General features: G+C 48.0%; 1 protein-coding gene across 1 annotated transcript; it reads left to right on the plus strand.

Moving 5' to 3' along the window:
- The first annotated feature begins 7602 nt into the window (after nucleotides 1–7602).
- Nucleotides 7603–8058, plus strand: NHLH2 (nescient helix-loop-helix 2). The gene has a single exon (XM_075742907.1). It carries the CDS (start codon nucleotides 7603–7605, stop codon nucleotides 8056–8058), a length of 456 nt encoding a protein of 151 aa, XP_075599022.1.
- The last annotated feature ends 15420 nt before the right edge of the window (nucleotides 8059–23478 follow it).

Here is a 23478-nt window from a genome sequence, read left to right on the forward strand (position 1 = left end):
GAAACTATTTTTCACCTTACCCAGTTGCAGGCGGTTCCCGCCAGCAACATCAAAGTTCCCAACCTGTTATTAAAACAACCTCAATCCCACTGCCTAGAGAAAGCAAACATGAGTGGTGGAAAACAAAAAATATCACCCAAACGTCCAAGAAAACCACGAGCAGAGGCACTGAGCTATATCCAGCACAGATTTTTCAAAAGGACAAGGATTTTCATGGCTCAGTGTTCTAATTTGTTTGACCGTTTATTTCCAAGGAACACATCCAAGAGTGACAAGCTCCATTTATTTCAATGGGCAGCATATGCCAGCAACATGAATGGCGTATGCTATAAAAGAGAATGGATGTTCTCAAGCATCCTGGAAAGCTGTCCTTTCGACAGATAGAGGATGTGTCAGTAATGGCAGTTCAGCTCTGCTCTGACAAGCAACGCCATAAAAGCAGCATTGTGGGTTCCCATGTTTGATGTGTCCCCATGGCAGCCCTGCAAGATTTGCTCAGGCTGCAAGTGAAAAATGATTTTCCTAATACCTGGCCCAGCGCTGGAGAGCCCAGCTGGGTTCTTTTGCTCTGCGTTGCCAGGCCAGAAGGACATCTCCTCAGGCAAACGGCTGCTCCTGGGTGTTAGTGTTGCACCCTTGCAGACTTTTAGTCTGTATGTGCCAGCCCAGGCTACTCTCACAAATGACGTTACCTTCAAGTGATCGTGTGACATGAATCTGAGATGTTCACACAAACAGGTGCTCCCTTTCCATAAAATACCATCACATGGCAACGGCGGTTCCAGTCTTGTCTCTTCTGACTATACCCTGAAGACGATCCTCTTCTGAATCTTGCCTTTCCAAAGCCTGATCCCACTGGCCACTGAAAAATCCTGAGCTGTGAGTCTCTGTCGCAGATTCAGCACTACCCATCACGTCATATTGTTTGGCGGCCTGTGACGCTTTGCTGTAAGAAGTCTCATAGCAGTGGGCAGCTTTTATTTGCTATCATTAATAAATTAACTAATATTAGTTCCATGCTGGGTCTTATCTAGTGAGCAGTTCTGGATCATAAGGTTTTATTGGCTTGTCAGCGAGCCCTGGAAGTCAAAACAGTGATTTTCTTCTTGCTTTTCAGTGAGATGGTCCCTACAAAGGTGGGATGTGGGGGTTTTGATATTGAATCTTTCTCCGGCCACCTTTCATTCTCATTAAACTTACGAGGTTTCAGGAAAGGTAATGGGAGTTGTGAGAGCTGCAATGCCATCCACAAGAGATCAGCTCCACTTATCCTATGCCTCCAGCCCTGGAGCAATGTCTCAAGCCAGATAAAGAAGAATAGGTGCTCATGGCTCCCTTACAGACCTCCAGCATGGCAAAATTTAATCACAGATTCTTCTCCAGGTGGTGTTCTGGAAACCCTTGTTATGCCTCAGTTTTTCCTATTCACTTTCCCTTTGACAGGTGCAGCTCAGAGGCTGTGGTTTCACCTGTTAAGGAGAAGCCAAACTGATATTATTCATACCATTGAGGTCACTTTTGATGATACCATTTAGGAATTTCAGCTAGTCTTGATGCCATTGAGGTACTTGCTTAGTGAAGAGACCAACCATAGGCTTACACTGGCCATGACTGTATTTGGGGATACAAGTCATAAAGGTGGCCTTGCATCTATGCAACTGCCATTGGGAACATACTGGTTCCTAACATGCAGGTCTCCACTTGCATCAGGCTACGCGCTAACAAAAAAGGTACAGAGAGCTTGAGGAAGAGCTTTAGTTATCCCTCCTTTGACAAAATGGAACTGTTTTTGTTTCCATCAACTGCATTTTTGCCCCAGAATTTCTCATCATTTCTGATGATCTCCATGTCTGGGCTAGTCAGGCCAAGGAATGTTGAGCTCTGGAAACCAGACTCTTCCTCCAAGTGTGAGTGGTGGGAGGCAGGAGAGCTCTCTACTGGGAGAATGTGGCCCTGCCTCTGGGCTTTGTGGCTTTGTCTGCTCAGAGAAGAGTCAGACTGTCAGTTCCGGCATTTCTGACTGGCTTCTTGGGGCTAACGATACAGAAGCTACACCCTGGCTCTTGCAGTTGGTGTGAGAAGATTGGCGATATCCCATCAGGGCTGTTCAGGTAGATGCCGCAGGCCTGGCTTGCCCAGGGCAGGGTGGGAACCTCTAGATTTAACACATCTGGGAGCAGAGCAGTAGGGTAATTGGATCACAGTAGCAGTAAAGAGCACTTTATGAGGTGTCAGAAATGTCCACTCATAACCGAAGGGCATTGAGAAGCAACTATTTGGTATCTTCCTGGAAATTAAAAATAAAAAGCAAGCGATGTGATGACAGCATCTGCAGCAGAGAGCAGGGTGGCTTGCATGAATTAGCAGCTTGCTGGCTGTTATCTATGCCAGCCTTAGCCATCTACTTGTTCCATCACCTGCAGCTTCTGTGGGCTGAGACTTCAGACTTACACCTTGAGGAGTACTGCAAGCCAAAGCCCCCAGCCCTGAGCCACAGACAAGTAAGATCTGGAGAAGGTCTCCTTCACAGCTTGCTCCCTGAAAGTGTGGGACAGTGGTCGTTTAGTGGAATGGGACCTTGGGTCTTGCAATGTGGAGCACAGTGACCTTGAACTGCTCAGATCCTGATCTCCAAAGAGCACTTGTGAAGGTTAACCTAGAGCTGAACTGAATTGGGATGTGCCACAGCCTCGGTGATTTGCATCTGAATCTTCCTGGCAAGGTAGCTGAGATTTCAGTTACTTCTTTTCACAGTGGCAAAGGGATTTACTGAGTCCCTGTGCCTAGGAGCTCTAACACCCCTCCAAGCATCAACATAACCTCCCCCTTTCCATGCAAACTCACTCTCCTCAAACTCTAGGAAGCCCCTTGTAGGAGTGGCAGGGAGGTGGGCTGAGGGCACATGCATTTCAGACCCTCCCAGCCAGAGGCTGCACTGCATTTCTACACTCTACCTTCCATGGTGGGTCTTTGACAGGCACGTCCCATGGCAGCCAAGGATCACCTAGCCAAGCATGTCCAGAAGCCTCGCTGCAGCAGTATGCAGTATCCATGAAGCCAGTGCTGGCATGTGGAGTCAGAGCGCCTCAAGAAGTGACAGCCTCCTGCTGCCTTGGAGACCTGTTGTGGGCAGGGGAAGGGAGAGAAATTTCCATGTTTCCCTGGAAAAAAAAGTCCATGAGGATCCTCTTGCAGGCATTTCTTCTGCTAGTGGGCCAGGTGACATGCCGGGAGATTGTATTCTTTGCCAGAGTATCTATCACTTTCAAAAAAATGGATAAAACCTAAAATTATTCAGGCATGCTACTCATTCTTGCTAAGGTCCTGTGAATCCTGTCAAAAGCAGAACCCTCCCCATTGAGAGATCTCCCAGCCTGTTGCATATGTTACTGGATGAACTGCAGGGACCCTTGCAAGTGTTTTCCTGCCACCTCGCCCCCACGCATCCTACTGATGGGGCCTGGGGAGAGAAGCAGCTCTGGAAAGGCCAAGCACCCACAGATCTGCTGGTGAGCAGCAGAACCAGCTCTGCTCTGTACAGGAGACCACTACCTCACCCACTCCTCCCACTGCCCTTTTTGGGGGGCTCCGGAGGGAGCCTGCCAGCACAGGCTCCTGACAGAAAAGTCCCCAGGGAGGAAGATGATTACACTGAGAAAAGTGGCTGCAGTCCCCATTTGATGGGATCTGCGCGGAGGGAGATGGGGGAAAGGGGATCAGAGCGGAGAAGGGGCTGCCAGCTGCCAGGGGGCTGGGGCAAGGTGGCAGCAAGAAGAGCCACCCCGGTCACAGGCATCCCCTGGCTCTCCAGCGCGAAGGAGCCTGGCTCCATCCAGCCTTTCGTGAGCAGAAAAGCCACAGACCCGTGGCGGGCTCCCTCGCCTCATTGTCTGTGTGCTGGAGCGGGGAGGAGGGGGGCAGAGGGACCAGGGGGGGCCTCTCTGCCCCCCCCCGGCTCTGGCAGGGCTGTGCCTGCCATTCACTGGGATTGGGGGTGGGTGGGAGACAGGGCAGGGGGATTGCAAAAATAAATGCACTAGAAAAACAGTCTTATGATTCTCCACACACTCGGTGTACATGATGCAAATTGATGCTTAAAGCTTATTTATTAGGTTGCATGGGAGATGCCAGTGGTGTTTTTCTAGATCAGTGGGTATCCAATATTTTGGGGGGGACGGTGGCAGTGGGAGCGAGCGTGGCTAGAGACTGTATTACCAGAGGCTAGGGTTTATATCATGGGCTGCTCTCGACTGTTATAATTTGTGGCACAGATTCAACGAGAATCTGATCTGCTGAAAATATTTGGGCTGTGAAAACTCCCACACTGTGACAGATGTCAAGTCCAATTAAGCGACTCGTGTCCAGGTTTCTGTCCAATAGGCTTTCCCATTAAATATCAATTTAAGAGGGAAAAAATGCCGTCCCCTTTTCTCCGAGCCTTTATCTCTTCCGACCATCTCTAGGCTAAACCCTTTGGTACCAGGAGCGGATCCGCACGCATCTCCGCTCTGTCTGACTGTCTCGCCCCTGCCACCTTCCGCACCCCTCCTTGGCTTCTTTGCCACTCTGGGAGGGGTGGGAGGAGGAACTGCACTTTCTTTTTGTGCGTGCGAGCGTACCTTTTCCTGCACCGACGTTATCTCTCGCAGCCGCTCCGAACCCGCGCCGAGATTTTCGTTTATTTTGTTTTGGTTTGCTTTGCTTTTCGGCGTTCGCATTTATTTCTTTATTCTCACTCGAGAGATGCAGGAGGAGTTAGGAGGCTCAGGGAAGGATGGGGGTTTCGTTTATCCTTCCCCCCCCCCGCCTCGCCAGCTCTTGAAGGACCAGAAGAAAAACTAAACCAAACATTTATTTTCCGACGGCGTCTCCCCCTCCTGCCCGTCTCCGCCGGACTCGTGAATTAACAAAACCGCACGTTATACCCCCCACCCCTAAAAAAAAAAAAAAAAAAAAAAAAATAGAGAAGAAAGGAGGGAGCGACGCATTGTTACCGGGAGCCCGGGCCGCGGCGGAACAAAGCCGGCAGCGCCGCACCGGGCTCGGCGCAGCGCGCAGCGGGCGCCGGGCTCCGCGCCCCGGGCTCCGCGCCCGGCCCGGCCCGGGAGCGGCGGGCAGCGGGGGCGGGCGGCGGCTCGGCCGGCCGCCGCGGGGAAGGAGAGGCCGAGGGGGCGGGGGAGAGGGAATAATCCCGGCTGGTGCTATCGCCGCATCCCTTTTGTTATTTATCGCGATCGGGGAAGAGGAGGAAGAAGAGCGGGGGAGACGGCACTTTCCAGCGCAATTTTTTTCCCCAAAAAAGCCCGACTCGCAGTAGCTGCCGGTGCATTGCAGCCCGCTGCCCCGAATTAACGGGCGGAGGCAGACTTTGATGGGGGAGACGCTTTTTCTCCCCTGATGCATCGTAAGTAACTTAAGTTGTTATTTATACTCCGCAAACAAACACGGCGATAACATCTCCCATCTCCGGAGCGCTGGAGGCCGCGGCGAGGGATGAGAGCTGCCTTTCCCCATCCGAGCAGGACACTTTTCCGCTCGTAATTCGTTTGATTTTGATTTTGATTTTTTTTTAATTTTTCCATGCTCCGCTCCCGGAGGGTCATTTGAACTGTAAAGGAATCGCCGAGGGGGCGAGAGGACCTGGAGAGAGAGGCTGTCCAAACGACTACGCCGAGGTAAGCAGCCTTAACAATATATCCCTTTCCCAGGTAGCATGGGCATGGGTTTACTGGGGGAAAGGGGAAAAAAAAAAAAAAAAAAAAAAAAAAGGAGGGGGGGGGAAAAGCCTCTTTCCGGCTCGGCTCGCCAAAACCCACCATCTGAATAAACCCAAAGCAAACGGGAAAATTCAATACACACCGTAGAGAAACCCTTAAGCAACTTTCTCCAGGAACCACCTCTGTAATTGCCCGTTTTCCTGCAACCGCCCTCTGTTAGTGCGCTTTCGCATAAACCTCCTCGCTTGGATCTCAACTGAGAGGTGATTTTAAACCTTTCCTTTCATTCCCTCCCCCCGGCCCAAGAAATCGCCGAGACCTGACCTGCGCGCTGGCCGGGTTTATTCCCTTCCCCTGCCTTGCGGGCCTGATTAACGCTCCCTATTAAAAATAGAAGAGGAAGCGTTTCCGATGGCCCTGGCAAGCAGCGGCCCTTTCCCTCTCCCCCTCCCCAGGCCTTTCCCCCTGCGCGCCGGGCACCGCCGAGCCCCGGCCCCCCGCGGAGCCCCGCCGTCCCGCCACTCGTGTCCCGCGTCTCGCCCCGTGGGGGGAGGCTTGGCTGTAGCCCTGCCTGGGAAGTATTCCCCCTACCCGTCATTTCCATCATTATTATTATTATTATTATTATTATTTTATTTTTCCCAACCTGGTCTGAGACCCGAGGGGGACTCTGCCTGGAAACTTTACGTGGAAATACTTGGCAATCTGAATTGGGAGGGAAGGGAGGACGTGATGTTTCCTCCTCCCTCAGGCTCGCTCCCCACCTCGCTCGACACCCCAGCCGTACACGCACACATTTGTGTCCAAGGTTATTCACTACTTGCCTGATGTATTGTTTTATTACATGCCGGCATGTCCACGGACGCGCTCGGATTTGTATTGCTGTCTACATGACAGATGGTGCTCTGTGAGGCCGCAAGAAGATACGATTCAATTTTCTTTTGAAAGGCACGTCCGTATTTATCGCATTTATTTATTTATTTATTTGGCCTTTCTCCCCCCACACCCCCCTTTTTCGCGCAGGGAGGGGAGGGAAGATTTAAAAGAATGGAAAAGTTCGGCCGCTGCTTTGGGGTTTTGTTTCTTTTTGAATCCCACACTTAAAAACCGGAGAGTCTCCACACAGCCCCATTTGATCGCTGGCAAATCGGTATTCCCCACAATTAGCAGCAGGAAAGAAAAAAAAAAAAAAAAGAAAAAGAAAAAAGAAGGAGCGCAGAGAAAAGAGCGGGGCGAGGGGAGAGCCCAGCAGATACATCAGATCCCGTAGTTTTGATTGGGGAAATAAATTTCCCCACTGGCCTTGTTATGTTTGGGGAGCCTTGAGCTGTATATTTAAAAGCATCGTGTTTGTGGCCCGCATCCCATAGACCGTTACTAAACCAGAAATGGTTAAACAGAGATTGGCAGGGGAGGAAATACGATATTAAAATTGGGGGGAAAAAAATTCGACCTAATGTTGAGCCACTGGATATTAGCTTGTTTGAAAAAAAAAAAAAAAAAAAAAGAAAATCTTTTATTGCTTTCCGGGCCTGTTCCTACACCCAAGCAAGCACGGGGAATAACGGAAGGAAGTATATTCCGTTGAAGCTGCCGTCAAACGCTGGCAACGGGATGGTAAATGACGGGGCATCATTTATCCCCGGTATTGCTCTCATTAGTGCTCCCTGAAGAGGCGGCGATCCGCCCGCCCGCTGCCGGCCCGACTCTCCCGCCGCCCCGGCCGGCCACCGGCGACGGGGTCAGGGCGCGGGGACCGCGATGTCCCTGCCCGTGTCCCTGCTCCCTGCCTTGCCCCTGCCCGGTGCCGGCGGTGGCGGGGCTGGGGCGCTGACCCGCTCTCTCTGCTTCTCTGTCCCGGGAAGGCTCCTCCGCCCCCTCCAAGATGATGCTTAGCCCGGACCAAGCTGCCGACTCCGACCACCCCTCCTCGGCGCCCTCCGACCCGGAGTCCCTGGGCGGCGCGGACGCCCAGGCGCTCAGCTGCTGCGTCTCCGACCCGGAGCCCGCCGAGGGAGGCGGCGGCGGCGGCGGCGGCGGCGGCGGGGAGGGCCGGGGCGGCGGCGGCGGCGGCGGGGAGGGCCGGGGCGGGGGCCGGCCGGGGCTGCACCCGCCGCCGCTGAGCCGGGAGGAGAAACGACGGCGACGACGCGCCACGGCCAAATACCGCTCGGCCCACGCCACGCGTGAGCGGATCCGCGTGGAGGCCTTCAACCTGGCCTTCGCCGAGCTGCGCAAGCTGCTGCCCACCCTGCCCCCCGACAAGAAGCTCTCCAAGATCGAGATCCTGCGCCTCGCCATCTGCTACATCTCCTATCTCAACCACGTCCTGGACGTGTAGCGCCCGACCGCCCCGACGGACACCCCACACCATCACCCCCCGGAGCCCCCCCGGAGCCCCGGGACTCCCTCTCCGCGGCCCCCCCACCCCCCCCTCCGCCCCGCCGCCCCGGGTCCGGCCGCGAAGGCAGCGGTGGGCAGCGGCGGGCAGCGGCGGGCAGCGGCGCCTTCCTCGGGGCGGGCAGGGCGGGGGGGTCCCCGCAGCCTGTCCTCTCTCCCCGGGGGTTCTCCCGCACGGTCGCGGTGTGGCCCGGCGGAGAGCCCGTCTTTCGAAGAGAAGTGTAAAATCGGATTGTTTCTTCAGGCTGTCAAGTGCCCCTTTATATATATCCAAAAACATCTACTTGTGACCTTAAACGTGTGACCCATGGGTGCAGTTAAAAATAACTATTTTTTATTTATGGTAGAAGGAGTTGACAATTTATTTTTTTCAAGACTTATTTATTTTTCAGAGTGGTGGCAATTTTACTTTGGATACTTTGTGCCAATTGGTTTCTATAGTCGGGTGTTTACACTTTCTCCTGTGGAATATTATGTTTAACTTGATGAGTGTTTGTTGGGATCGATACAGTGTTCCTTTTCCTTTTTTTTTTTTTTTTAACTTATTTTTTCCCTCCAATTATATTGCACTTGTGTACGACAAACCTCCCCTTCCTCCCTGTTTAAGTATATTTTATATATATCAAGGCATTTGTTCTTGACCTTTTTCTTTTCCTTTTTTTTTTTCGTGTGGGATCGACAACCACTAGCACTTAACTAGGAGAATTTTTTTAAAACTTGTTGTTATTCTGATCTATAGTTATGTCTGAAAAGTACTTTGCAAATCGTTTATAAGGGAAGTAGTTTCTTTGTGGGTGTATATGTGCGTGTGTGTATACATGCATGTGTGTGGGAGTGAGCGTGGGCGTGTATGTGTGGCATATTTTTAGGAAAGGACATTTTTCCTAAAAAAAAAAAGAAAAAAAAAAAAGAAAGAAAAGTAAATCCAGGACTGCTTTCCTTTGTGACAACCAAAAAAATTCTATAGCCTGAAAATGTTTCATGTTCTTCGCTGTGAATCTCTTGAAACAAGAAGCGCATTTTAGGGACAAAAGAGAAAAAGAGAAAAAAAAACACATCTGCTATCCAAAGATTTTAGTCTTTTTCAGGGTTTTTTTGTGTGTCTCTGTTGCTTTATATAATGCAATATTTTGTAGTGAAAATAGATAAATCTGGTTTCTATCTGATGCGTTTTTCATATCTCTCATGAATGGTGAACTGTTTTGCATATAAATAAAAGTATCAAATAAAAGCTGTTTTTTCCTAATTATTTTTCCCTGTTGGTCTTTCTATAAGATGGGGATGTGATGCCCTTATGAATAAGGATTGCAAAGGCTTCTCAAGTCGTGCGTGGGAAACCTTCAACAGGTTACCTGCCTCTTCCTGGGGAGGCTCAGACTGCAGTCCCTCCACCACTGCTCCCCTGCTCCAGCTCCTCTCAGCTGGCTGCTCTCCCCAAATGCATAGGGGGTACAGGACTGTTACTTTCACTTTCTCCCAGTCACGACTGACATCTGGTCGCACGTTTCAAAGTTCAGGCTGTAAAATCAAATCCGATGCTTGCAAGCACCTGTTTTGCCACATCGCTCTTTGATACGCCTGACTTTGCAACCAAAATGTACGTGTTTCATCCTGCCCCAGTGCACCGGATTTCCTTTCTCTTGTTTAAATTCAGTTTTGACCCCTCTCGCCCAGGTCCAGAGTAAGTAAACTAAGTAAAAATCTTGGGTCCGTTCTCTATTTTTGAAAACCTCAACCATACTCCTTTTATATAAGGCTTCACTGCCAAAGCTTATCATTTGCAACACGGCACAGATACAGACTCAATAACAGACAGGTTATTACCCGAGTAACGTGAGACCTCTGTGCCATCTCATTTATTAAATCCTTTTCTTGCTTACCACAAGGGGTTAATTTTACCTATAATTTGAATATCGCCATTGACTGGGGAGGCTGCGTCCTCCATTGTTACTTGCTGGAGAGATAAAACCCTTCCCCCCTTCCTATTTTTATGGCTGACACTTTGCACAGTGGTTTAATTAAGTGTGGGCTTGACCAGCTGAAAAGCTCCATGCAGAAAACCTGTCAGAGAGGCTGTTAATTCCACTTTCTACCAATGCACGCTTCCCATGTCCCAAGGGAGCACATGCAGATTTGGTACTTCGATGCACAGTTTTCAAATCCTGCATCTTTCCGGGCTGAAAAAAACTCCACCAACTTTGGAGCTGGTTTTCTTTGGGACAGGCTTGTTTCTTAGCTTCAGTCAACATCTGGACATTGGGTCAAGTTTGATGCTAATTGACTGAGCGATATTACGAATCCTGCCATCCAGCAAGCCATCATACTACCAACATTTGGGAGGACTTAGTTAATAAAAAGATTAACATATAATTTCCTTCTCGAGTGTGGGAGTGCATGTTTTAGGGAAGAGAGCGTTCTGCATCACCTTACTGCAAAGTACGGTGGCCGCAGTCACTGGCGGTTGATTCAGGCACACAGAGTATGGGTTAGGGAGGTGTGAACCCAGTGTTCCCCCTGGCCACACTCCCCCCCTCCGGGGGTGTTGCAAACACATCGGGTCACAGGATGAGAGATGCTCAAGCTAGGTTCCTGCAGGGAAGTTTGCTGCGGACCCAGCAGCAGTTGATAGCTCAGATGTGTCCCAGGTCTCGAGGCCCCAGCCATGGGGCAATATGGCCAAGTGATGAGCCAGTGAGCCCCCTGTGTTGTTGTGAGCATAGGAGAGTGTAGTGTGGGGCTGTCTGGGAACAGCTCAGGTTTGAAATTAAGAATATCCCCTGGGTCATCCCATTCCTACCATCCCCTGGGACATGAGAGAGCCTGCTTGCACTCAGAGAGAGGGCAGGAAGGACTTTGCGTTTGGTGGTATCCACAGGATCCAGTCTCAAGTCTAACCGGCAGAAGGGTCAGGGCACTTGACCTGAAGGTGTGTCCTTTTCTTCCAAAGGTTTATCTGATGGAAGAAATTGCTTTTCCCTACAACTCCTCACTCACAACTCCATCCGCTCACCACCTGTCTTGTATCCTCTGACCACCATAACATCATCCCAACCAATTCTGTTTTCCCTGCTGGCACCAAGAAGAAAACTCATTCTCATCTAACAGTTGATGACTGTTGAAAAGAAAACATAGGTTTTGCTCCCCCATCCCACCCCTATTTTTTGTTCTTGAGAAAGATATGAGTAGTATGTAAAACCTACAAAGTTAATGCAATAAAAAGGCTGCATGGGTAAGTGCTCAAAAGTCTGGATTTATGAAGAATGGGTAAACAAATTTAACTCCATCTCATTGCAAGTCTGCATTAGATAGCAATAAAGTCTAATTATATAATCAAAGTTACTTCGTCTACGTCTATGTTCCCTCAGCAATACAGGAATGAATGGCCTTGCACAATATTTTAGGAGGAATGGGATGGAACTGCTCAATGGAAGTTTATATCATGCACGGCCAGTCCAACAACTGGCAGGAAGGAAACACCGAGTTAATGTTTCCTGGGTTTTTAGGGATTAAAGCTACATTCAGATCCCTTTCTTTCACATTTAAAGAGGAGCTCATCCTGCAAACTATGAAAGAAAGCATACTCAAAGACAGAGAAGGCAGAGCACTACCTCCGGACCTTTAGCTGAGGCTGAAAGAGGTGCTTTAAGCCTGACTCAATCCAATATATAAAACATGGAAAGGAAACCTCCAGCATTCAGAGAGAGGAAGGATTTCCAATGTACCGATCTAGAATATCCCAGTACAGGAGACACCCAGCACACCCTTAGCAGAAGGTGGTAACACCTATTAAGACACATGCGCAGACCCATATGAACACACACGGACGTGGGGCACAATGCATTCGCATCAGTATCATTAGGAAACAGGACATCTAATGCATTCATCTGAACCCTAGAAGCAGATCCTGACCCTGATACAGCGAACGAGGACAGACGGCAACCCGAAAGCAACTCTTACAAATAAAGGTACTGATTTCTACGGGACTGTACATCTAAGGGGGAACTGCTTCTCTGAGTATCATGTATTTCCCTAAGAGATTAAAGGACCTAGAGCACAAAATATTCCAAAACATAGACTTGCATTTATGTTGCTATTAGATATGCGTATACCACAAGAAGGATTTGTAGACATAGACCATCCCTCACCAGCAAAGTGCACGGTACATGTGCATTCAGGATCACACTACTCACTGGCCACAAAGTAGTGCCTTATCACTTGTGTTAAAAAGGTAGGATATTACAACTGATATTCACAGCAGAGAAATTCTGAGGGTCTTGGATGTGATTTGATATCTTGGCTGTATTTCTAGCAGAGAGTGTGTGTATATGAAAGAGAGTGAAATTGCAGGGGGTGGGGAGCTGAAGAGGATTCTGTATATGATATTCAACAAAGAAATGGATCTTTTCCATTATACAGGCATGAAGAAATACTAGCAACATTCTATCTATTCACGTATCTATCCATCTAGCTGTCCTGTAACCCAATTAACCCAGTCCTTTTAGGGTGAATAAATGTGTTCTAATATCAACCATTATTTTTCAGTACTCTCAGTTTATTCTCCAGGGTAGGACAGATCAATAACCACAATAGCAACCGACCCAAAAGGAAAAGGCAATCTCCTGGCACCTCTTATTTATTTCTTCAGAGGCGATTTTGTTTTTCCTGCCTCTTCCCCTGGTGACAGATTTTGCCTTTCCTGCCCAGAATGGCCGTGTTGTTTTATCCTGGGCTCTATTTGCATGTGGGCTTCAGATTCGTCTTTGGCTCCTTGCACAGTTTGGGATGAGACCCTCCCGTCCCCAGAGAGGGGGGCAGGTGTTGCTCCAGTCGAGCGAATGGAACCAAATTACAGGACCGTCTGTCGCCTCCTCTGGGAGCCGGCGGAGGGAGGGGAAGAAGGGGAGGGGAGCGGGATGCCGTATGACAGAAAAGAAAAGCAGAACATCATACTGATGCCGATAAGAGCTTGAAAACATGAGTCACCCCAGCCCACAGCCCCACCCAAAACCAGGCAGCAGCCACCTGAAAGAGAAATGTCAGGAGCAGAGACAGAAATAAATTGAGTCACTGGGCTGGAATAACTCAGGCTTAAAATGAAAACGAGCTCAGACCCTGTCCACTTTCAGACACACAAGCGCAGGCACGAAGTTGGGACAGCTAACGCCGCTTTTTTCTCAGCTCCCTGCTGCCCCCTTTGATGCCCCCTCCTCTGTCCCCCCAGAGCAGGCTCCTCTGCCCACCACCGCTCCCCACCAGCTCCTCGCAGCCCAGCTCTGCAGGCAGCTCCTCGCCTCCCCTCCTGCCTCCCCTCCCTCCAGCCGCTCCTCCTGGCCTCCCCACAGCCACCCGGCCCTTCAAGGACCCCGAGAGTTGCACGACTGCACAGAGGTCCTGCTCCTCCACCACCACCAGCCCATGCCCTGCAGCGCAGATGGTCCTTGCTCCCGCGGGGAGCTCCTTGGTGCTCCAGCTCAGGGGCAGAGTGACAGGTCTGGTCTCTCGCTTCCTCTCTAATCTGTGCAGACTTTTTATCCAACCTGAGAGAGCAGGTGATGTTACAGAAGTTATACTCTTCTCGCACCTACCCAGCTGCTTCAGTCATTCTTAGCAATTTAATACAAAAATCCCCCCGTGTTTTTGGTGCTTTTTCCTCCCAAGCTCTCCTACACGCACATTTGTGTGTGCAATGATAGCTCTCGGAGCGGCAGGGCACAAGTCACTTGGAAAGCAACAGGTGACGCTTGTTCTGCTGTTCCTCTCTGAAATGCGAAGATGATCAGAGAAGAATAATCTGCTCTGGCGAGAATTCAGAGGAGACCTGGGAGAAGGGATGAAAAAAAGTGTCATTAGAGGTGCTTAATGCAAAAGCAGCGCAGAGTGAAAGAAAGGCAGAAGAAGCCAGGTCACATAGGTGAAGGGGCCACATGGCCCATGGCTGGGCATAACGCGAGGGATTTTGCATGAGGGTGGTGGGGTGTACAAGTGAACTCGGGGCATATGCAGGTGGAGCAATGAGGAAAAAAGCACATGAAAAAGCAGGCAACGAACATGAGAAAAGATGGCAGCAGAAAGTGTGAGGAAGGAGAAAGATAGGAGAGGCTGGGCAGAGCATGGGAGGATGGGGAGAAGGCGCTCCGGTGAGCCAAGAGGTAGCGGCTTGCTTGGGGGGGGTTAGAAGGGAGTTCACTCCAGGAACAGACAGACACCAGGCAGGGAGAGAACTGCAAAGAATCATTAATTAGACATTCCAGATTACTGAGGAGAGATCACCACAACTTTAACCATGGCCAGAGGGATGGGCTGGCACAGGAACATTTTTTTCAAGGACCAAAAGACAAGGGCTTTGTTATATAACATCTATCCTCCAGAGAAGTCCTCTGTCTTTCTCCTTGCTCAAAACTAGCCTGTACATGGAAGTGGCAGAAAGATTTGCAAACCCCAGGGCTAGAGCTCATCATGGGCTCACAGACAAGACAAACACAAAGAAAGAAAGAAAAGAAAAGCAGAGCAGGAGAGAGCAGAAATCAACCATGTGCAGACACAACATTCAAAGACAACTCTTTCCCACATCTCAGACTCAATATTCCCAAGATCAAGGCTTTTCTGCCCATTTAAGCAATGTCAAGATTTAAGACAGGCTTCAAGACTTTCCCAGAAATGACCCCTATAGGACAGAGCCACAAACCTGTATTGACCTTTTGTTATTCCAGATAATGAAGACAAGGACTGACCATGAAAAATTGCAGAAGGACTGTGCAAGACTGATAAAACAGCAGAAGAAATTCAAACTAAATAAAGTGATAAAGTGATGCTCACAGGGAAGAACATTTCTAACTTCACATATAAATGATAGGTCCTGAGCCAACCATAGAATCAAGATCTTGTAGTTATGATATATTGTTTCATGATAACATCAGCGTGGTTGTTGGTAGAGTGGAAAAAGAAAATGAAATGTTAGATATTATTATCTTTGTAGAGAGAACAGAACAGGTAGAGAACAAGACAGAGTGCATCATTATGCCATTGCATAAACCCAAAGAAGTAAGTCTATATCCTGAATATCACGTGCCACTGTGGTCCTCCAGTCTTTCAGGAAGAATACAGTAAAAATCCAAAAGCATCTGAGAATGGCAGCAAGGATAACCCAAAGCATGGAGTAGCTTCTGTACAAGAAAGGAATAAATGAAAAAGACTGAGTCAGTGGTGAATTTACAGAAAGCCATTGTATCCCGGTTAAGAAGGGAATGGTGGAAAGGGATCGGTTGTTCCCTGTCTCTTCCATTATAATTTGATAGGTTCTCCTCAAGCCATAAATGGCTGAAGGCCATTAGACTTCTAGCAGGAAGTATCATATATACCTCCACTACTGTGATATTCCCCAGACATCTGGGTTTGGCCCCTGTTTGAACTGGGATGCTGGGCTAGATGGATGTTCAGTCCGTGCAACTGCTCTTACGTACATCTTCATGACCTGAAGGAAATGGATCTTTGACAGATGCCAACTTCTTTCAAGCTTCAGTCTCTTTGGACCCAAATACAAAAGCTGTCTTTATGGTAAGTCTCCAGTAGGACAGTGTGACAAGATAAATATGATCTTTTGGATCAGGAGGGAGGAGGACTTGTTCCCTAGGGCAATAAGCAAAATAAATGCAGTTTTCCTAAAAGCCAAAGGGTTGGAGTCTGATGTCAGACCCATAAAGGTAAATCTACAATAGTTCCACCGATCTCAATGGAGTTATTTAGGATTGTCACCAGAGCAACAGTCCTAAGAAGGTTTCTGAAGAAGATGATGATCATGGTACAGTAGGAGGGTGAAATGCAGGATGGGATCCTGCCTTGAATTTGGTCCCAACCTTCTTGTCCTGACATTTTTTTCAGTTCTTTTCAGACCTTGCCTTCTGAACAGGTAGGTCATAGAATCATAGAATCACAGAATCATTATGGTTGGAAAAGACCTTTAAGATCATCAAGTCCAACCATTAACCTAGCACTCCTAAGTCCAACCACTAAACCATGTCCCTAAGCACCACATCTACACATCTTTTAAGTACCTCCAGGGATGGTGACTCAACCACTTCCCTGGGCAGCCTGTTCCAATGATTGACAACCCTTTCAGCGAAGAAAGGTCCTATCAGCCAAGGTCACAAGTTCTTACCTTGCCTGAACTGCCCCAAGCAAACCTAAGCTCAGGAGACCTTAAATAAAATTAATCTAGCTATTGGCCCTGTGTGACAACTGGAAGTGTTTAAAGGAAGAAAGGACTGATGAGAAACTTGAGTGTTTAGATTCAGCCATGGTCATCAAAACCTACCAAAATTTGATGTACTTTAGATTCAAGCTGCAGAAAGGAGAAAGGAACAAGGAAGAGGAAAAGGAAGAGGAGGTTAAAATGGTGACATAAGGAAGTGAGAACAGGGGAGTACATGAACTATGGGGGGAATGGTTAATCACCTTCTAAGGTCATGCCATTGGGGCTTCCCAGGTATTCAAAGATGTCTCAGTCAGACAAGCAGTTGTGGGGTGGCACCATATGTAGTTATTCAGACAATCCAGTATACACGGACCAGCCTAAATTTTGTGACCAGAGGCCATCTCCAGTATGAGCCAGGTCTTGCTGCTCAGCTGGGTGTGCAGTCTCCAAAAGTGGTTTGGGGATGCTCATCGCCGATTTCTGAATGGGGAAACAGAACATAAAAAGGATCCAGAGACTCAGAAGTGATCTTTAAAGGCAAAAATAACTTTCCTGTACATAGTCCTCTGACTGTCTCAAAGTCTAAACTCTCTAGTTGAGCCTGTATCACAGAAAGCATGTCTTTCAAGGAAAGTATCTTAAAAGAACTGCAGAGCAGCCACCCTGGCTCTCCCAGTCCCAGGCTTCTCACACAAAGCCCATCAATGCCAAAGGATTTCTTGAGAAGGAACTACCAGATTTCTTGACCCATGAAGTAGCTTCAGACAATGTACAAAATAAATCAGTGCAAGACTTCTCTACTCCACTCACCCTGTAACAGTATCCAAGATTTGAACCTTGCTCCGTAAAGGTGAATTTACCTCACTTGACCTTTTCTTGAATCACTCTTAAAGCAGCTCTCAATGGTGGGTTTACAGTGCATGCTTGACCTACAGACACTCATAATACCTCCTCCGTATCATTTCAAGACATCCAGGACTCTCGCTACCAAACAACTTGCTTCTCAGTAGCATCCAAAAGGTGAAGTACTATAAGAAACAGGATTCAGAGTGCAGATTTACAAGCTCCCAGAGCACACAGTGTTATGAGGGGCAAAGGTCAGGGTCAAGTCCCATCAGTCACACGAGGATTCTAGCAGTAGGCTGCATTGTAGCCAAAGGGTAGAACACCCATGTAATCTTTCTAACCATGCAGATGGTGTCAGTAGTGTCTTCAACATTTCTATCAGAAATAGAGGTTCAGCTGAGAGCCAGCACAGTATGAACTATTGAGGCAGATCCTAGTGGGATGAATATTTTGAAGTCTCAGAATCTGAAACTCATCATTTATCAGCAATCTCAGAAGACAGCCCAAGGACTAAATGCATGGTGAAGCTTGCATATGGCCTAAAACACAGTCTCTCTAGGGTAGGGTTAAGCTACACTGGCAGGATGGCACAGAGAAACCTGCATTGCTTGGTAGCATAAACAAGTCGTAATAGCATTCATTGCCTTTCTACTCAGACAAACTGCATTTAATTACCGTGCGTCCAAGTTGCAGTAATCTGGATGCAGATATATCTGAAGTAAATTGAAAGGAAATGGATTTTACGTGACAATGTAGAAAGGAAAAACACATTAAGATAAAGATGATTAGGTGGATTGGAAGAACCTTGTAAAAGATAATTGCATTCAAAACAATAGCATCTTCAGCAGGGGAATTTCTGTCAAGTGAAAGCTATACTACTGTCACACTCAGAGAAGTGTTCACACCAGGTTGACTCCTTCTTATTGTGCATGGTGGCTGCTTGAGCTTCTCTAAGAGTTGCAGCTTCTGGCTTGACTGACACCAGCAAAGCCATTTCTCTGAATCTCTGAATCTCGCAGCCAGTCTGGTATTTCTTCATGTCTCACATCCTCCTGGGAGACAACATATGCTTCCCTTTTCCACCCTTTACGTGTTTAGATTGCAAAAACTCTGTCAGCAGTATAAGGACCTGACCTACCCAGCGGGAGGATTCGCAACCTGCACAGTCCCACCCTGTCTCTGAAGCTGACCCGTCCCACCTAGCTCCATCCCACCATGAGAGGTATATAAACCCTTGGCTAACACAGATGCTTGCTCAGTCCCATGAGGTGACTGGGCTACTCTGGTATCACAGAATCACAGGATCACAGAATGGTAGGGGTTGGAAGGGACCTCTGGAGATCATCTAGTCCAAACTCCCTGCTAAAGCAGGATCACTTAGAGCAGGTTGCACAGGATGGCATCCAGGTGGGTTTTGAATATCTCCAGAGAAGGAGAGTCCACAACCTCTCTGGGCAGCCTGTCCCAGTGCTCGGTCACCCTCAGAGTGAAAAAGTTTTTCCTCATGTTCAGCTGGAACTTCCTGTGTTCCACTTTGTGCCCGTTGCCCCTTGTCCTGTCACTGGGAACCATGGAGAAGAGTCTGGCCCCATCCTCTTGACATCCACCCTTTAGGCATTTGTAAGTATTGATCCGATCCCCTCTGAGTCTCCTCTTCTCCAGATTCCAGCTTTCTCAGCCTTTCCTCATACGAGAGATGTTCCAGTCCCCTCATCATCTTTGTGGCCCTGGAGAAGTCATCTTTATGTACCACTGGAGAAACAAAAACTGGCTTTTACTGTTTGAGAGTAGTTGCATGGAGGTCTAAACGCTGTTTCTAGCAGTGACATCTGAAGCAAAGAAAGGGAGCTGAGCAGGACTGTGTTTGCCTATCTGTAGTCAGCCAACTTGTTAAGGTGTTATTAGATCCATCCACCAAACTAGGAGCCACCTTTCAAGCGACTCAACATCCCAGGCTGTTTTGATCCAGAGCTGTGGGTTAGACTCTGCTTTATTGCTGGCCACGGTGTTACGAGAGCAGAAACTCTCACTAATTACTGAGCGAGAGTATAAAGCTGTACCCTTCAGCAAGTACTCAGAAGCAAAGAGGTCACCATCATCCACTCCTGGAGTGGATGGTACGGTATGACATGAGTCTCCACACATGCTGCACCACAGCTGTTCTTGCTTGCTTGTCCCAAAAGCCAGGTACTGATATGGTTCATCATGTAACAGGATCCCTGTTTGACACCCCTGCAGCACAGAACTTTGAATAAATACCTACAAAAAGTGGAAATATCCATTTAGTCCCTGGACTAGCTGGTCCAACAATGCCAAGTCTATTGTGTCTCAAGGTCTCTTCTGAGAGAGCAACAGCACAGCTGGTAAGCAGCAGTAAGTCTGCTCGTTGTGGTCATGTTACATCAACTGTCTCATCAGGATTCTGCTGTCCCTGTCTGAGGCCCTTCCAAAAATATGGCTGCCTCACTGCAGCTCCATTTTTACTGGCGTTATGAGAAGTTACTCCTTATTTCTTCACTGTATGCATCTATTTGACAAGCCTATTTGACAACAGTCTTCCATAGTGGTAGGGCTAATCCCACCATTTGCAACGTTGCCTCCTATCACAAGGATGCATAATAGCAACTCCTGTGTCCCTGAATCACGTATTACTTGTTTTATCTTGGCTTTTTGTATATTAGAGTTCCCAGGGACTCTGATTGCCAGTATTTTTATCAGCATTTTTCTTGTTTTTCAGTTTCCTATTGACCACATGACAACCCACACTGTGGTGGTATCACTTTGAACTGTAACAGTGCTGAGCATCCATCCGAAACTGGCTCTCTGTCCTTCTCCAGTAAGTACTTTACTAGCCAATCCAATAGATTGGGGAGTACAGACATTTTGGTGTCTGGTATATTGCATCCAAGAAAAATTGCTTTCATGCACACGGAATCCTCTTGACTGCTGACAGCTGTTTTTTGAAAAGGTCCTTTATACCTTTTCAGAGTCTGCAGTCTTTACAGGATGAGTTTTTTGCTTCAGAGTCTTGTTCACTTCAGCCTCCATAAACCTTAGGCACAGCTGGTGCCCAACGCCTCTGATTACTCATTTTAGGCATCTCACGGTTGTATTTGCCTGCCTCCCTGCTGGGATAACAGGAAGGTGACTGGCACATTCAAGGTGCTGCAACCTTGTTGCCATCCTCCTTTTACCATAGCCCATTATCTGCTGCAGAGATACCTGTGCTGGGACCCAGGTGAAGTCCAGGCCTGACATAAACGGCATCTTCCTCAGCGTCTACAAATTTGATTACTCTAAGTCATATCCTTGTTGCTCAATACAGACCAGCCTTACAACCCTTGCTCTATTTTTTCTCCTTCTGGTTTCACACAGACCCATATTTCTGTTCATATTTCACTCATGGTAATCTTACCATTTCACTCATAGTAACCTTACTATTTCTGGTACTTATCTCTAGATATTTGACAAGCTTCACCAGCTTCCTTGAAGCCACTGGCCTTTGGATGCCAGCATGAAACACCTTTGGCTCTTCTCTTTGATTTTTTTTCAGTTCCTGAATACCTTTGATGTATCCCTTTGAACAGATTTTTCTTGCCTACCTGGCTGCATTAACTTCTCTTTCAGGCACATAATTTCCATCATAAGAATCATCCAGTTTTGCTTGTTCGGCTGGAAACTCCAGCTTTTTCCAAAGTTGCTCCAAGCCATCAGTCACCTGATCTTCCCCATATCAAAATATCACCTCTGCAGACCTAAGTATGATCATACCACCAGCCTTGCTACTGTTTTCCTGGGAGGGGTGTAAGATGTGAAACGCAGCCTGAATGACAGTCAAAGGAAGGGATGTTTCCCAGAAAGGTTGTTGAACACATGCCAACGTGCACTCTGTTTTTCTAAAGCCTTGTGCCAGAAGCCTGCTGATACATCAAGTTCAGGTAACAAATTTGGGGATCACAAAAAAATGTCTCTGACGGCCTGCAGTGAAAAATATTCCCTTTAGTTTATTTGTTTCACATCAGGAACTAAAGGAAGAATTTTATGTATTTCACCTATGACAGCGAATATAGGTGTCTTCATTAACTTTCTCCTTGCTGAGTGACTCCTGAAACTGCAACTACACTTTTGGCCACTGAGAAATGCAAAAGAAACTTTCCTGTGTGTGCGCCTCGGCTGTATTCCCACGATCCATGCTCTTGTGGTACCCAGCACCAAAGCAGCCCCACACAGTTTTCCCACATGCGCATTGCAAGGAAAACGCAGCTCAGGACTGCACACACCTTTGCTCCGTAGGGATGAGTCACGCACAGTGGTCAGGCATGCCAAGGATGGACAGACAATCTGGCTGTTGAACTCTGACAAAACTCTACTGGGCGCGTGCAAATGAGATTTTTCTTTGGAAGCTCACAATCTGGCCGAACTGGGACAGTTTTTCAGGATACGACAGAAGTCATATCCCCCGCAGCGGAGGCCCTTTGAAGCCAAATTTCTAGTCACTGCTCCACAGAAGCTTCAGATCTTCTCAAAGAAAGGCACCACGAGTCAATTTTAAACTACAGATACATCTGTTTCTTTTTCTCTAGCCTCGTTCCGAGAAACTGCTTTTGAACTGCTTCAGATTAAACTCAGCTCCCCCAATCCAAACCACCAGGGACATCCACCACGGCGGATCTCAACCCCAAGGGTTACATTTGGCTAGGTTGTAAGAGACTGGGAACAGATTCTTATAATGCAACCAGCCTTGTAGAAAGCATTGTCAAAACCTGCGTTTTCTTGTTTTCTACCAATAGCCCTCGCAGAAAGCAAATAGAGGAGCTGAAAGCAACCACCTATTGATCTATACCTATCTGCAATGCTAAAGGCCCTATTTCTGCCACATTCATTTTTCTGTCTTTTCGGTAAACCAGCTACTACCACGATCCCTTCTCCTTTCAACCCCTGCATACACCCACCAGAGCATTAATCCCTAGAAATCACCTCTTGCGGTTGCTTGATGGATGAATTCAGCGGAGGCACGTCCTGCTAATCTATCAATAGTGTGCTGTTAGGCCAGGCTCGAGGGGTCTGCTTTCAAATGATAGACAAGAGAGCGGCCATAGCATGCACTCTACGTGTGAGATGGATCCCCTGTGAGAAGAGGTGTAGAGAGGAGAGGGGGTGTGCTGCTCATGCAAATTTTCTACATTAGATTAGCCCCTGGCATCGATGCACAGGAGCAGGTTGCTCCCGATTGCTAGGATTCACCAGGAAAGGGACACAAAGGAGCACTGCTGGCCAGTCCTACGATCCCCACACCTTGTTTAATACCACCCTGGAGAAGAATAGCTGATGACTGCTGGAGCTGAACAACTCCTGTCTGAAAGGAGCACGTACCTGCCTCGCTTGGAGTGGGAGATGCCCACCAAGGGAGGATTTCATCCATAAGGAAACAGCTCCACCTGTGTGACTGAAACAAGATGTGAGACACTTAGAAAGATTTCTAAAGCTTAAGTGAGCATAACCACCACTTGTGCGCATGGCTTTTTAAATGTATTTATTTGCATTTCTATTGGCGTGAACAGGTCAGCTTCAGCTTGTTCACTCTTTTTGATCTGTTTCATTTTCTCCGGCTCCCTCTCTTTGAGTCAGTGGGAGTCAGGCACCCCAGGGTCAGTCACCCGCACACATGTCAATAAACTTGCTGGATTGGTAGGGGATGATGGACATGCTCGGTGGGATCTGTTGTGTGCCACTTCAGAAAACAAGGCAGAGCCACTAATGCAGCACTACAAATCTCACTTGAAATTACTGTTTCTGAACACCTTGGCCAGGACCAGATCTTCTGTTTTGCAAAACTCTCTTCTCCTCCCCAAGACTGACTTTATTATTTTGCTCTATGTTTATTGCAACCTGCATGCAATCAGTTCTTATCGTGAATATTCCTTTAACAGTCCTACACCGATTACTCGTGTGCTACCTGCTCAATTGAGAAGAATCAGTGAGTCTCATTTCTTCACTCGCCAAAGACTCCCCTGCCTTCCCTTCCATCATTATATTTCTGGAAGCTCTTTTCCTCCTTTTTATTTTAGTCCTGGGTGTCCCCTGAGCTCCATGATTGCATTTAAAACAGACACAACGACATTATGAAGCATTAAACTAATGGCATTTGAGACCATTTTTCTCCCGTAAACCATTACGACGTCCCTGGAACGGCTGGCAGAAGGCTGAACACCAGCACCACCATCCAGGGCTGCATCCCTCTCTGCCGCTCGGTACCCACTTTGGGATTTGAGGTGCTATCTCTCGTGCTGCTCTTGCTGTAACAGTCCCCGAGAAAGCTGTTTT

The sequence above is a fragment of the Balearica regulorum genome, chromosome 1, assembly GCF_011004875.1.
Source record: "Balearica regulorum gibbericeps isolate bBalReg1 chromosome 1, bBalReg1.pri, whole genome shotgun sequence".
Lineage (NCBI taxonomy): Eukaryota > Metazoa > Chordata > Aves > Gruiformes > Gruidae > Balearica > Balearica regulorum.